At 36.3% G+C, this 14,148-nt stretch overlaps 2 protein-coding genes and 1 long non-coding RNA gene across 3 annotated transcripts; 2 read left to right on the forward strand and 1 right to left on the reverse strand.

Moving 5' to 3' along the window:
- Window positions 1-3,369: 3,369 nt before the first annotated feature.
- On the forward strand, window positions 3,370-5,415 carry LOC118439031. Its single transcript, XM_035860045.1, has 2 exons — window positions 3,370-3,771; window positions 3,831-5,415. Exons 1-2 carry the CDS (start codon window positions 3,739-3,741, stop codon window positions 4,911-4,913), a joined length of 1,116 nt encoding a protein of 371 aa, XP_035715938.1. The 5' UTR covers window positions 3,370-3,738; the 3' UTR covers window positions 4,914-5,415.
- A 2,944-nt stretch (window positions 5,416-8,359) lies between these two features.
- On the forward strand, window positions 8,360-10,270 carry LOC110860167. The gene is made up of 2 exons (XR_002548913.2): window positions 8,360-8,460; window positions 9,874-10,270. It is a non-coding gene; the product is annotated as an uncharacterized LOC110860167 (long non-coding RNA).
- A 1,142-nt stretch (window positions 10,271-11,412) lies between these two features.
- LOC110860130 (glutathione S-transferase 1) lies at window positions 11,413-13,049 on the reverse strand. Its single transcript, XM_022109193.2, has 3 exons — window positions 12,832-13,049; window positions 12,321-12,488; window positions 11,413-11,811 (listed from the first exon to the last, which is right to left on the reverse strand). Exons 1-3 carry the CDS (start codon window positions 12,959-12,961, stop codon window positions 11,474-11,476), a joined length of 636 nt encoding a protein of 211 aa, XP_021964885.1. The 5' UTR covers window positions 12,962-13,049; the 3' UTR covers window positions 11,413-11,473.
- Between the last annotated feature and the right edge of the window lie 1,099 nt (window positions 13,050-14,148).

Raw genomic sequence — 14,148 nt, forward strand, 5'->3', positions numbered from 1 at the left:
TAAAATTCTGAATGAGCATTGTTGTAGTAATCAACAACGCAAATTATGCCTGCGAAAAAATCATCAGCAAAATTGAGTTTGATATTGGATTGAAGAAAGCAACTATCTGGGATTGTAATGGTGAAATAAATTTCAAAATCCGAGTAAAATTGGTTTTTTGGCGTGGATTTGAGTGAGTGAAAACTGGTGTGAAAGCGTTTTTTGGGCATTCTTGTGTGGGTGTGGCGGGCGTAAATGTGGCCATGGAGTCAAACCACTTCCTGGGTTTAGTACACTCATGGGACACTACCACATATGCAAAGGGCATCAATATCTGTTATTATCAACCTCACAAGCTCCCCTCCTTAGCCCTTACATAAAGGGTGTTAATAAAGTCCGATCCCATGCATTTTTTGGAGCGTGGTTGTTACAAATTCAGCTGGAACTTTTGAACCAGTGAAGTTATTTATTTCAAATTTTTACCATGGGAGGAACAACTAAACGTGTAAGTCATGAGCATCTTAGAGTTGAGATACAAACATTGCATCAGCAGGGGCTTAAACCTACAGAAATTGTGCAAAAATTGGGCTGCAGCCGCAGAACTGTTTGGAAATGGAAGAATAAGATTTTGTCCACGACAAAAAGCGACCAGGGCGACCCGGAAAGGTGTCACCTACCACAAAAAGAATGATTAAAAACAGACTTTGCAAGAAAACCGGTAGTTCATTACGTAATTGAGCAAGGGAGTTAAATGACTCAAAACGCTATAAAGAGAAGAAGAACCAAATTAACTGTGTGACCGTGCAAAAATTTGTGAAAACTACGAAGTGGGGTCACACAGCTTACAAACTAACCAAAAAAACCTCTCATGTCACAAAAATATATCGATGACCGTCTGAAATTTGAAGAACTCCTTCAGAAAAGTGCCCATTTGAGTGAAAAAAGACTTGGTGAAGAATTGCGCAGTCACATCCTTTGGACTGACGAATCTATTATTGAACTATATCCAAAATTGAACCAACAAAATGTTCGTTACAGGACAGAAAACAAATCGGATGTACCATCAAGAGCGATCCCAAAATTCGGGCTTAAAGTTATGGTAGCGGGTGGATTTTGTGCACGTTGCGTGACCCCTCTACATATCATACCAAAAGGCCAATCAGTCAATGCAAAGCATTATATGGAAAAAATATTACCTATCTATTTCGATAGCATGGGGAACAAGGAAATATTTCCGAATGAAAGAAAAATAGTTTTCATGCAGGATGGTGCTATAGCCCATACAGCAAAAGCGAGTTTGAGTCTCATCAAGACGCAAGTTTCAACGGTCTGGAGCAAGGGGGTGTGGGCCGCTAACGGCCCAGATTTGAATCCCCTGAAGAACCAGTGGTCCATACTTAAGGAAAATGTATACAAAGAGCCACAACCCCGGACGAGGGAAGAGCTAGTAAAAAAAAGTTCAAGATGTATGGAATTCGATTTCCAGAGGCACATTGGAAAAATTAGCACAGAGCCTTAAACAAAGAGTTGAGGGCATGGTTAAAGTAAATGGTAACAAGACCAAATACTAAGGTAAATATGTCGAACATTTTTTGTAAGTATCACGGGTAGTTTTTTTTTATACTAGCCTTCACTTTTTTACAGGAAAAATGGGATCGGACTTTATTAACACCCTGTACATACAATTCAGTACAGGTGCACCAAACCTCACATCAGCACCAAATATGTACTTGGTCCACATCCACTATCTATTCCGTGCAAATACGATTACTAATGCGATGATAATACACTCGTATGTAACTCGTAAAAATTGAGCCGGATAAACGGATTACTGCGCAGTGCATGGCTCCCATTATTAACTGATAATGAGCCACGTCGCTAGATGAGATCACGTCACGCTCACAGATAACTCACATTCATTGAAACGTGCATATATTAATCACAATATCAGAGACCAACTTTTCTCACTCAACCATATATGTAAATGTGATCACTGGCGTAAATAGGGGTAGGTGGGGGAGGTCCTACATATCGGCCCCCAAGATGAGACGGCCCTTGGCCGTCGGACGCTTGTGTGTATATATTATTGGATTATTTTCATTGACGAATAAAATATTTAGAAACAGGAATTATTAGTTGAATTAATTTACGTATATACTGGTAAATCTGAATCTGTTACCATTTCTTGCACTTTTGCAGGTTGTTTTTAGTTTACACAAAAAACATTTATAAACAGGCTGTATGATACATATACTCGGACTATAAGTTCCTGCAAAATGCAAATGCATTTCTGCTGATAATTAACAAAGTATTAGATCTGTTTGTTAGAAATTTTTATGGATGATCAAGGCATTAATATTATTTAGAAATCATAACTTCGTTTTCAATATTTCGTGCACGGGCTTGAAAGCAAGACTTAAGACACAGAGGCTGCTTGATCGCGGCATGCGAGTTTTTTCATGAGAAAAGTGTTTCAGACTTTTCATCGTTGGAGAGAAATTCAATAGAAAAAATCGACAACTTATTTATCTATATTTAGATGTCTGATATCCATTTAGGTATGCGGAAGTTAATACGAAGTCACCACCATCGGGTGAATTGGATCGAGTTGGCTGGAGAAGCAAATCTCTGTTTTTTTGCCGCAAAGGTTAAAATTTGTAGCCAAGAATTATTTGCCAAACGTCCAAGGACCAATTTTTAAACCCATGAACTCTCCGATAACCAACATAGGTCCTTTGTACTAAATTCTGCTCCTGCAAATGGCAGAAAATTGCCATTTTCTTTTCCAATTTGAGTTTGAGCAAGGAGATTTGTTCACCTTGTAAGGGCGTCGATTTTTCGAAAAACGGTAAGCGAAAACTTTTTGGGAGGCTGGACGGTTATTGGGGATGCCAGTCCCTGTAATTTAGATATTGATCTAATTAAAGCGGAATTAGTTCAAGATATGTTGGAGAACGAGCAACACTGCATCTCGATAATTTCAAGTTCTCCACAATTTTCCTTTGTGACAATTCTCCTTGGGAAAAATGCGTAAGGAGGTGGTCGACTTCGCGTGTCGATTTCTTTGGCATTTGTTGACCGATTTTTGTTAATCAAACGTCTTATTCACCCCAAACCACTATATTTGCAGAACAAAATTTCGGAAGTGCAAAAAACCTTATCCGTCCATGAGTTTGGATAGTTTTTCTCACTGCAAATAGGATCTGTGATCCTGTAATGCTTTGTGAATTACCACCAGAAATGCATTTGCGAGAATTTATGCTCCGAGTCTGTATATTGATTAGAAAAATTACAGTGTAGCATTAAATTTCGTAGCTATTTAGAATTTAAAAAAATTGCCTCCTACTTGTAATAGTTCATTTAGATTTAGGCCCCCATATCCAGCTCACATACCGGCCCCGAATCAATAGTTCCGCTACTGAATGTGATCCAGACACCTTGATAAACATCAATACGACCTCGCCAGTTGCATAAAAAGATACATTTAAAAATGCATATAACCAATGGATGATCCCGTGGAACGGTGCTGATATCCAAGTACAGAGATACGCTGACTAAACCTCCGCGTTGTGAGGAGATTTGGCAACTGCACTGTCACACGCTATTCTATAGCTAAACAGCTGCAGAGTTGCGTCGTTGAGGAATTTTGTTGGAAATATATATAACAATTTACGAAAGTTCCTTCGTAATTTGAAAATAGTGCCGAAAATCTATCACTTCCGATTAAGGTGTGGCTTCTAAATAATTAACTTGTCAGCAATGGGTGAATTGACTGGGTTCCAATCATTACCGGTAAGTTTCACCAACTCACAGTCATAATTTAATTAATTACACAGATAAATTTTACCTAGGTGGAGATGCAGTATCAGATATTTTCTTATTTGGACTTACCCTCTCATCTCAATATCAGGAAGGTCTGTCGACAATGGAACCAAATGATTATTGAACAGGAAAAAATGTACTCTACTTTTGTAATCAAAATTGATCATCAAAATGGATCAGATCCAGCATTGTCTAGTCTGGTGGGATGGCAAAATTTAAGGGTAGTGGGATTACAAAATAAAGTCTCGGTAAATGCAAACTTCATCAAAACTCTCCTGAAGATAGAAACGTTTCGAAAAATAGAGTTCAAAGAGTGTGGAATCTGGTGGACTTATCTACTACATAAATTTGCGGGACATCCTACCTGGACAGATTTGGTGATCTATGACTGTTTCGCAGTCAAAGAATCTAAGCGCCAGTGTCCATATAAGATTTCCTCAAACTCTGAGAAACGGCTCACCTGCAGGTTGAAGAGGAGTAATATGAATGCATTCATGGACAGCATAAATTATGTCGAGCTACAGTTGATGAGTCTTAACGTGCAGAAGCCGCTAAACGGAAAGTGTCCACAATTAAACATGGCAAAATATAGGGAAAGTCTGCATTTACTCATCCAAAGGTGTCGATTCTCCCTGAAGGAGTTGAACGTTTATACAGAAGGACTGCAAGGCTGCCATAATTTGGCCGAGTATTTTAATGATATGCCTCTGGAAAAGTTGCGGCTTCCTGTCCTCAACGATCCTATATTCGCCACTGACGATTGTCTTGCCAAAAAGCTAGACCTAAAGGAGGTGATATTACCAAAGCTGATGAAGTCTAATCTTAGGTCTTATGCACCATTTCTGAAAAGTATTGTAGAAAAGATTCCCAAAACGGTTACGGTAGTTAGGATGGAATCTGTTGAGTATATGATACCCGGCTTTTTTGAGGCTTTCCCATCTTTGACAAAATTCCATTGTTGCTTCAGCCTTAAGGAGTATTTAAGTGGGGACCCGTGCCCAAGCATGCGCTCACTGTGGTGTAATATGCTAGACATAAATGATAGAAACCAAGTGAAAGTTAGGTTTCCAGGGTTGACAGAGTTCGAGTGGAATCATAGAAAATTTATGTAACTGCACATTCTGCTAGTTTACTTTTGATTATATTCATTAACTTTTATTTAGAGCATCATGATCAAAAATATATGTACATGTACATGTCAATAGTAATTTATGACAATACCAGGTCAATCGTGTAATTGCAAATATTCCTAAATCTTTTTGTGTCAGAATTTCCTACATAAATTTCCTCATCAAAGCTAAAAAAAATCCCTTAACACCGTTAAAAGTCCTTAAAGATTTTCAAAAAAATTCTTAACAACATCAAAAAAACCTTTGCACGGTTAACAAAATTCATTAGCAATATTACAAAAAAATCCGTAGCATCGTTAAAAAAACAAATTAAAAGTATATTAGTTTGCTTCACTTATTGGTTCTTGGCAAATTCCGTTACCCTCTAAGAAACCTAACTAAGTTATTACCAGGCGGAGTATCTATGTGACTCTACCACATGGTAATTAATTAATGTATTATTGAGTGGTAGACATTTTGTTACCAACCTGGTGATAACCCCGGTCGCGAAATTTGAAAATAATACCAGTTGGTAACTAATTTTCTACCACTGAATAATAAATAAATTACCATGCGGTAGAGTCACATAGATACTCCGCCTGGTAATAACTCAGTTACCGGGTTTCTTACAGTGCATCAAAATCAATTTACAAAATAAGCTAAAGACTTCATGGAGAATAGATCATCGATACCATCATGTACTTCCGTGGTTTGTTCTTACACTTATATTTTATAAGTCATTTTGACGCGTTGGCTCGAAGTTTGAAACGCGGCCCGTCTATAGGACGGGCTTGTAGGCTAGTTAATATATGATTAATATGTAATGATGTAGATACATATTTATTTCAAGGTTGATATGGCGTTAGCCTTTACAATCACAATTGTGGAATATAATTATATTGTATGAGACACGTGAGTCTTACAATTAGCCTAGAGTAATATTATGTATCCTATTTAACCTATGCATATTACTATTAAACCCACATATTATTTAAATTATGTTCCATAGATTTTTTTATTTATCGTGTTGAATGACAACTTTAAACTGATCAGGTTGCAGAAATTTCTCCTGATTCTATTACAGCTTTAAAAAACAGATAGATATCCATAATTATTGATTCATCCAGCTCAGTATATAATGTGATGTAATTGAATATAAAAGTTCTATGAACGTACTATTTCCCACAAAATTTATTAAGACGACACAATCTTGCTCTCCTTCGTTTAACCCATGCTTTATTCCAGTGATAATGGGTGCGATACCATAATGTTAAATGTATGTAAATCCAGTTTTAATTAGATAATCCAGTTTTAGTTAGATAATCCAGTTTTAGTTAGATAATTAAATCGTTTTAGTTTAATAGAGCCGGATGGTCTTATGACCCGGCTAGTCGTGAATTGGAGTTTGTGAGTTAACGATCTACTTGCGTTAATAAATCTAAATCGATCCTGTGAGTGGACTTTGCTTTGTTCATCCTTTCCCCACAAATGGCCAAATTCCACTGCAAGCGCAGCAGCGCATCTTAGGTCCTAACAATATTATCTGTATCTGATAATAAAATAGCAGACAGGGTTGAGTAAATAAAAACTTAATGAACGTAACTTTGGTAGCATGCAAATTCGAATGATTTACAACTACTACAGAAGAATGAAAGGAAAATGTACTCATCACACTGCGCACATTCATATGGGATATCACGCCCAGATGTTGACGACCATAAGTCCGACGACCAGGACGAGTCAGCATTACCGATTTCCATATCCTCAACGCCTTGAGGAGCCGCATCGGCAACACGGACTGGATATGTGGCAGCAGGCTCACAAGGGAACATACCGATGTGTCAAACGTGTTGAGGGTCGAGACCTACACCAAAATGACCAAAATACATGACTTGTTAGACAAACTGAAGGAGTTTCCGTGTAAAATTCACTTTTCGTCACGTTGTGACGATACTTGTGACGAGCGCATGACCATCGGGTTGTCGGGAGAGGCCTGCCGCTTAACGATCAGGTCAAGCAAATGTTGTGTTCAGCGATTTCATTTTTTTAATACAATTTCTAAAAGTTTGGACACCTATTTATTTTTTAAATATTGCACACAATTTGGTCAATATCTCAAGTTTTTGAAACAATTCATAATTTTTTAAAAATTCTAATTTTTTTTTCAAAATTTTTAAAATTTCTCCAAAACGTGAAATTTGTTTTCAAAATTTCAAAAATTCTTTCAAAATTTCGTTGTTTTCAATATTTCATAATTTTTTAAAAACTCGGAGAAAAATGAAATCTCTGAAGACAACATGTGCTTGACCTGATCGTTCAGCGGCCAACCTCACCCGCTGGCAACCCGATGGTCATGCGCTCGTCACAATCAATTGACTCGCACCAAATGCATGACCGAGTCCTCGAAACCAATGGTGCTACTATGTATGTATGTATGTCTTTATTGCATAAATAGCCATTAGCTCTTGCAAGTTACAATCGTGAGTTAGTTACAGATAAATTTTAGATAAATATAAATTTTAGATAAATGCTACTATGTAATTTGGTCAATAAATGGCATGATCGCACCAATTGATGCAAAAAGATCGTTTACACAGAGACTGACGGACGGACAAGAGGAATTCAATAGCTCTCATGCTGTGCAGGGCGAGCTAATAACTCTGATCCTGCGAAAAGTCAGACACGAACTACTAAATTATGCGTTCTGAACATTAAAATTGGCATAAATCTATCATCAGAAAAATGCAGCGTATTACATATCTGTGCAAGAGCACTATACACGCATACATATGATCTGCTGACTCAAGGTAGCATGATAATTAGAGGTAAATCAACTATTGTCTGCTTACACAATATGTCACAGATTAGAGTCATAACTTGTTCATCCTTAAGTAAATTAAATTAATTAAATACTCATAAATTTACCCTTAATTGCACACGGAAGTATGTACTAAAAATAACACTTTCTTGGTCCAACTTGAAAATACATAATTTAAAATGTTGAAACAATCAATTACCACCATTCTAACAAGATTATCGACATCTTTGTTCCACCTTCTAATCTGCTGAAACGACGGTAATCAGTCAACGAAATTGCACTTCAAGGTTTCTCTACAAGTTAGAGTCAATTAGAGACCACACGGCTTCTACGCACTGGCCGCGGAAGCATAGAAGGGGACATGGGGACAATGTCCCCAAGATTCCTTCATGTCCCCATAATCTGCCCATGTTATGTAGACTCTAGCCTCTCCTACATATCCTGCAATGTTAATGTCCCCAATGGTCTCCCCAGCTTCCTCGGCCACTGCTTCTACGTTGCAGGAAAACTATTTAAATTTTTCATTCTACCAATAGTCTCGCCTTATAAAATTAAGCAAAACAATCTAACAAGCTCTTAGAGTATGTAGCACGCATATGTAAGTAAACATTTTTATATAAATACTTATTCAATAGCTTCGTATGTATGTTGGCCATTCTGGTTTCAGCCAAAGACCGAGAAACATTGCATCATAATTATTCTGAAAAGTTACAGGAAAACGCAAGTCAAAAGGTAAATTCTTAACTACAGTGTGGTTTAAATATCACGCTACAAAGGACAATTTTTCAGTAGGATAAATTCGTCAATTTCCGCAACTTACAATGGAACCTCTTATCAAGCTACACCGGGATCGACTAGTGAGTTATGTCAAAAAATCAAGCCAAAAATTAGGAGTCACGTGACACTTCTCTTTCCGTTGAATGGCCCCTTTAAAGAAAAATATTGGGGGTCAAAGTTCGAACTTCTCCCTGGTTTTCGCCCCGTGGAGGAAAAAGCAAGGGAAAATTTGCTCAAAAATTGAACTTAACCGCCAGTATTTTTCTTCAAAGGGGCCATTCAACTGAAAGAGAAGTGTCACGTGACTCCTAATTTCTGGCTTGATTTTTTGACATAACTCACTAGTCGATCCCGGTGTAGCTTGATAAGAGGTTCCATTGTTAGTTACCGAAATTTTGTCAATGAAATTTAATATTAAAAAAATTTTGTCATCAGTTTTTATAATAATTAATAAAAATCCCAAATCTTGTAAACACATTTAAACACGACATTTAAACCACCCTGTATTAGGGCATGTAATCTCGATATCGGTTTCGGTATTTCGGTATTCAATATTCAAATACCGAAATATTGATATTTCGATATTACAATACCGAAATTGGCATCTTGCAATTTATGAATTTATTTAACTAATATAACACTTTCGAATCAACGTAACCCCTTGGAATTCAAACTTTGGGGTGCAACCAGGTCAAAAATCAATTCTTGAAACATTGGGGGTGTAACCAACTCAAAATTTAGAAACAATAATATCGAATTTTGACTTGGCCATAGCTCTACCTAAAGCTTCTACCTTGGGGTTGTAACTAAGTCAAAATTAAGTTGTGGGAACTTTGGGGGTGTAACCAAGTAAAAATTTGATTTTGGGAACTTTGGGGGTGTAACCAAATCAAAATTCGATTTTGGGAACTTTGGGGGTGTAACCAAGTCAAAATTCGATTTTGGGAACTTTGGGGGTGTGGCCAAACAGAGAATAAATTTTGAACTTTGGGGGTGTGACCAATTCGAAATTCAATTAGGGAAAATTGTAGGGTGTACCCAAGATAAAGTTTAATTTTAGACGCTTTAGGTAGAGCTATGGCCAAGTTAAAATTCGATATTATTATTTCTAAATTTTGAGTTGGTTACACCCCCAATGTTTCAAAAATTGATTTTTGACCTGGTTACACCCCAAAGTTTAAATTCGAAAGGGTTACGTTAGTTCGAAAAGGTTATATTAATTACACAAATTCATAAAGTGCGCGATTCCAATTTCGGTATTTTAATACCGAAATATCGGTATATCGAGATCCCGAAATATCGAGATTACATGCCCTACCCTGTACATAAACGTAGAATCACATATTTTAAGGTTGTTAAAATTTTCAGATGTCGGCTACTCGTCACTTAATTTGTCTCGGGATTTTACTCGCTTTACTCTGTTGCGCAGCCCACAGCGCGATTATCTGCAGTCCCGCATGCCGAGCGGGATACACGTGCCGTTGGAGTGAACAACGTGGTAATGGAGTTTGCAAAATTAACAGCAATTGTGCAGACTGTGTGTACGCGGGAGGAGGTTAGATGTACTTAAGTTTTTTTTCAAGATATGTAATAAAATTTCAAGAGAAATACATAATTGGGTCTTTACGATGTTTATAAGTTAATAATCACTTTCCGATTCCATACTTATTTAGATTTCCTATTAGATAAACTGTCCTATTATGCATTAGAAGCGTTCTGATTTTACGGCTTTCCGGACATGAAATAAAGTATGTATCTGTACCAATCTGATTGTTCTGTTCGTCTTATTTTTTCTGATCATTCACGACTACTCTAGCCTAATAAAATGCAAGAAATTTTGTTCTTTTTATATTTCATTAAATTAAAATAATTTATGCAGATTCAATTTCCATATCTACATAAATGCATGTATTGTCAATTTTTATGTTAAATATTGTATCCAAAATCAAATATGGTTGTAAAAGGAACATTCCAAGATTTCTAAAATATCACATTGGTCTGGAGATGAACTTCAAACTGGACACCAAGGTTGTCACCACGGTGACCAAGCTTCCGGTAGAGTCACATACATACATATGTACTCCGTTCTGGTATTGATTTAGTAATAATTCCTTACCGGTTTGGTTATAGTTTGATTCTGAGTGGTTTTGATTTGGTTTTGATTCTGAGTGGATTCTGAGTAGTTTACCACTACGCCGTAACGATCGATATTACCGATGCCGGTAGAGTCATATCTTTATGTACTATTTCCGCTAATGATTCGTAATGATTCAATACCAGTTGCCTTAGAGTGTACCAATGATGTGTTTATCTCGCACTTGTAATGAGCTGTTCATGAATTCGTTAATAAATGAACTTACATACACGATCTCAACTCACTCACTACTAATGAATATGCCTGAGAAGCTTCTATCCCATTGATATTAAGTACTAGCGTATAAGCCCGTCTTCCGCCGGGCGATAAGTTCCACACCTTGAATACCAGTCCGCACCGGAAGTAGTTAAATTAAGATTAACTTTCTCCACTTTCACTTCCGTTTCGGAAAATTACTTGCACTTCCGTTGCAGACAAACATTTCCAGCTTATAATATAGAAGATAGTGCATTTAGGTCACATAATATAAATATTTGTAGATATGTATAAATAAGTATGTATTATCACACATTATCACTATTTATCACATTATTAAAAAACATCAGGGGGGTGGAATTATAGGAGCCGCCTCATTCAAATTAACAACACCACTTCTTCCTCACATAAATTATATATTACATGACCCTATTTAATTATAATTATAATTTTAGTATGAAGTGTACATGCATAACTAGTGCACTATTTATGCACATTATTCATGCAAATTTATGCATATTTATGCAAATTGTCAAGATTATGTAGTCTACCATTAATTGGATATATTTTATGGTTATGCACATTATCAATTTATTTTCCACGTAACACAAAACAACATTATCCCAATCCCGGGTCCATATTGACATAAGTATATCCCGACTTTTCAATATACGCTTTAATTCTGGGGATAGAAAACACCGCATTTTTGAACATCTTGAGGTTCGGATATCCCTCAAGAATTGTAGAGTCGATATCTCCTTCCAACATCGCGAGCTTATCAGCAACATTGATATCAGCCCAGGTAAGCTTTTTCCCAACGAGAAAATCCCCACCATTCTTTTCTTTGATAACTTCCAATTTCGCGAGGCAGTTTGGAATCAGAGTTGAAACGAATTTAGCCTTTCTTTCAACCTTTCGCGCCTCGTCAGGTTCCAGAAATTTAAATCCGATCCATTCTAACAAATTAATTGGGAAGTACTTTAGTAGAAAATTAATTGGGTAAAATTCTTTTCGACAAATACTTATGGCATAATTTTATATGCCAAGGAATTGATTTAAATCAATTCCTTGGTTGCCTTATTTCTTGCCCTATAATATTTTACGAAAATTTTCATAATACAACGCAACCAATAGAAGATTATAGGCGACGGTGACGATAAACATTTAAAAATCATCATTTCAGAACGAAAATTCCAAAATTCGAAAAAAATTAGAATGATACATACATAATTCGTTCACTCATGGTTGTGTAAAATTTAGGTTAAAACAACAACTGGTTCAAATTTATTGAACCATTGACTAAAATTTATGCAATATTGCATATTAAGCGTCGTAATTTTGTACAAAATTTATCCAGTTATTGTTTTGCCCTGAGTTTTACTCAATTTTTTGTACAGTGTTGTATGGTTATGAATTTTTGGGGAAAAATTAGTTTCTTAACAACTCTGTGTGCAAACTTTTATACCCTCAATCAAATCGTTAGTGGCGTCCACATACTCATCACATTTTGCATCTTCCCATGCAGTTTCGCCACAAAGATTGAAAGTGTGACCGAGGTAGCGACAAATTGTGGAAGTCTGTGCGAGCTGTTGTCCATCCACCTCCAAAATTGGGAGTTGACCCCATGGCGTGCCTGAAAAATGTCAGGATTAAAAAATAAAATTTTTGAATGAAATTATGTATCAAATATATTTATTTTTGAAAATACAGGATGGTTTAAATGTCAGGTTACAATGGAAAATTTCACAACGTAAATTTCCATTAGTTACGGATTTAGGATTAAGATTTTTATTAATTTTTATCAAAACTTATGGAACACTGATGACGAAATTCTTAAAACATTGAATTTCAGACGCAAAATTTTGGTAACTAATGGAGATTTGTGAATTCTTCCTTTTAAAAAATTTTCCATGGTAACCTGACATTTAAACCACCCTGTATGTAAATATGAAATAAATTTGTGAAAATAAACCTACCCGGCTTGTATCCGGGCCAGTCGGCCGATTTAATAATGACGTCCTCATATTTGACATCGAGAGCAGAAAATATCAACCGGAATGCTTCAGCTCTGCCTTTTATTCCAAAATATATTATTTTGTAAGTCATTTCGTAATTGGGTTGAAGTTCGGGAATTTTGAGGAGGATCTAAATCCAGCTGAATGAAAGTGTCGAGTAAGACTGGGGAATAAATGTGTGGTTGCAGATTTATTTATAAATAGCCAGTAAATACGAGACATGTTTTACGAAAGTCCAGACACATCTCTCAAGGTCAACAATTAAGTGATGGTTGCAAAATTATGTACGTGATACAACCTCACATGTTCAGGGTTTCGTGTTAGACGTTATAAATCATTTTTGGACTTGGGGGCCGTTCATAAATTACGCAACGCAAGAGGGAGCAAGGTGGGGTTTAAGGCTCCAATGATATCGTTCCTATGTTGCATATGTTGAAGGGGGGAGGGGGTCTAGAAAATTACGCTTTTGCGTTACGTAATTTATGGATGGCTCCAAGACGCCCTCCAAAAGTGTCCAAACTGTGCAAAATAATTTTAACCGTGCAAAATGGATTCAGTATGAGGCAACATATTACGAACAACGTTAATGTATAAGCTACATTTACATATTGCAAATATATGCAAATGCATATATGTCATTCTCAATTATGCAATTTTGGGCATTTTAGAAAAAAATTTAAATGGGCTCTTTAGAGAAACTAGGAAATTATATAAACTGTACCGTATTGCTCTACAAGATATTTAATACGAATGTACTATTGTAAATATAGGGTGTCTCCTTAATTTGATCACCTTTTTCTCTATAAAAAAGAAAATGCTAATTAGTCACCATTAATACAAATCACCCGATTATCGAAAAAATCAACAAAAAATAACTTTTTGATTCGTTTTTGAGTTTTGAAAATTCAAAATTTGGGACATATCGGTCAAACATAGGTTAAAACCGCTTTCCGCACAGTTGTTTTGCACAACAATGATTAAAACCACAGCGGAGAAACCCCAATCTCGTAGCGTCGAGGGGATACAAAAAAATACAGAGTTGATCAAGTGGATTTGAGCAAATAAATGTATCTACATACTTATCTACATATTAATTACTTATTAAGAACCAGTTGAACTTTATTGCGCAATTTATCACGTATTTATGTAAGTGCCATGTGGGGATTTTACTTGTCAACTATGTACATATTTAGTTGCGATTCTGCAGTGTCATCATCACACTGTCATGTTAAAGTTGTACACAATTAGTAAAGTGTTAACAAGTGAGTGATTCCAGAG

The sequence above is a fragment of the Folsomia candida genome, unplaced genomic scaffold, assembly GCF_002217175.1.
Source record: "Folsomia candida strain VU population unplaced genomic scaffold, ASM221717v1 Fcan01_Sc029, whole genome shotgun sequence".
Taxonomy (NCBI): domain Eukaryota; kingdom Metazoa; phylum Arthropoda; class Collembola; order Entomobryomorpha; family Isotomidae; genus Folsomia; species Folsomia candida.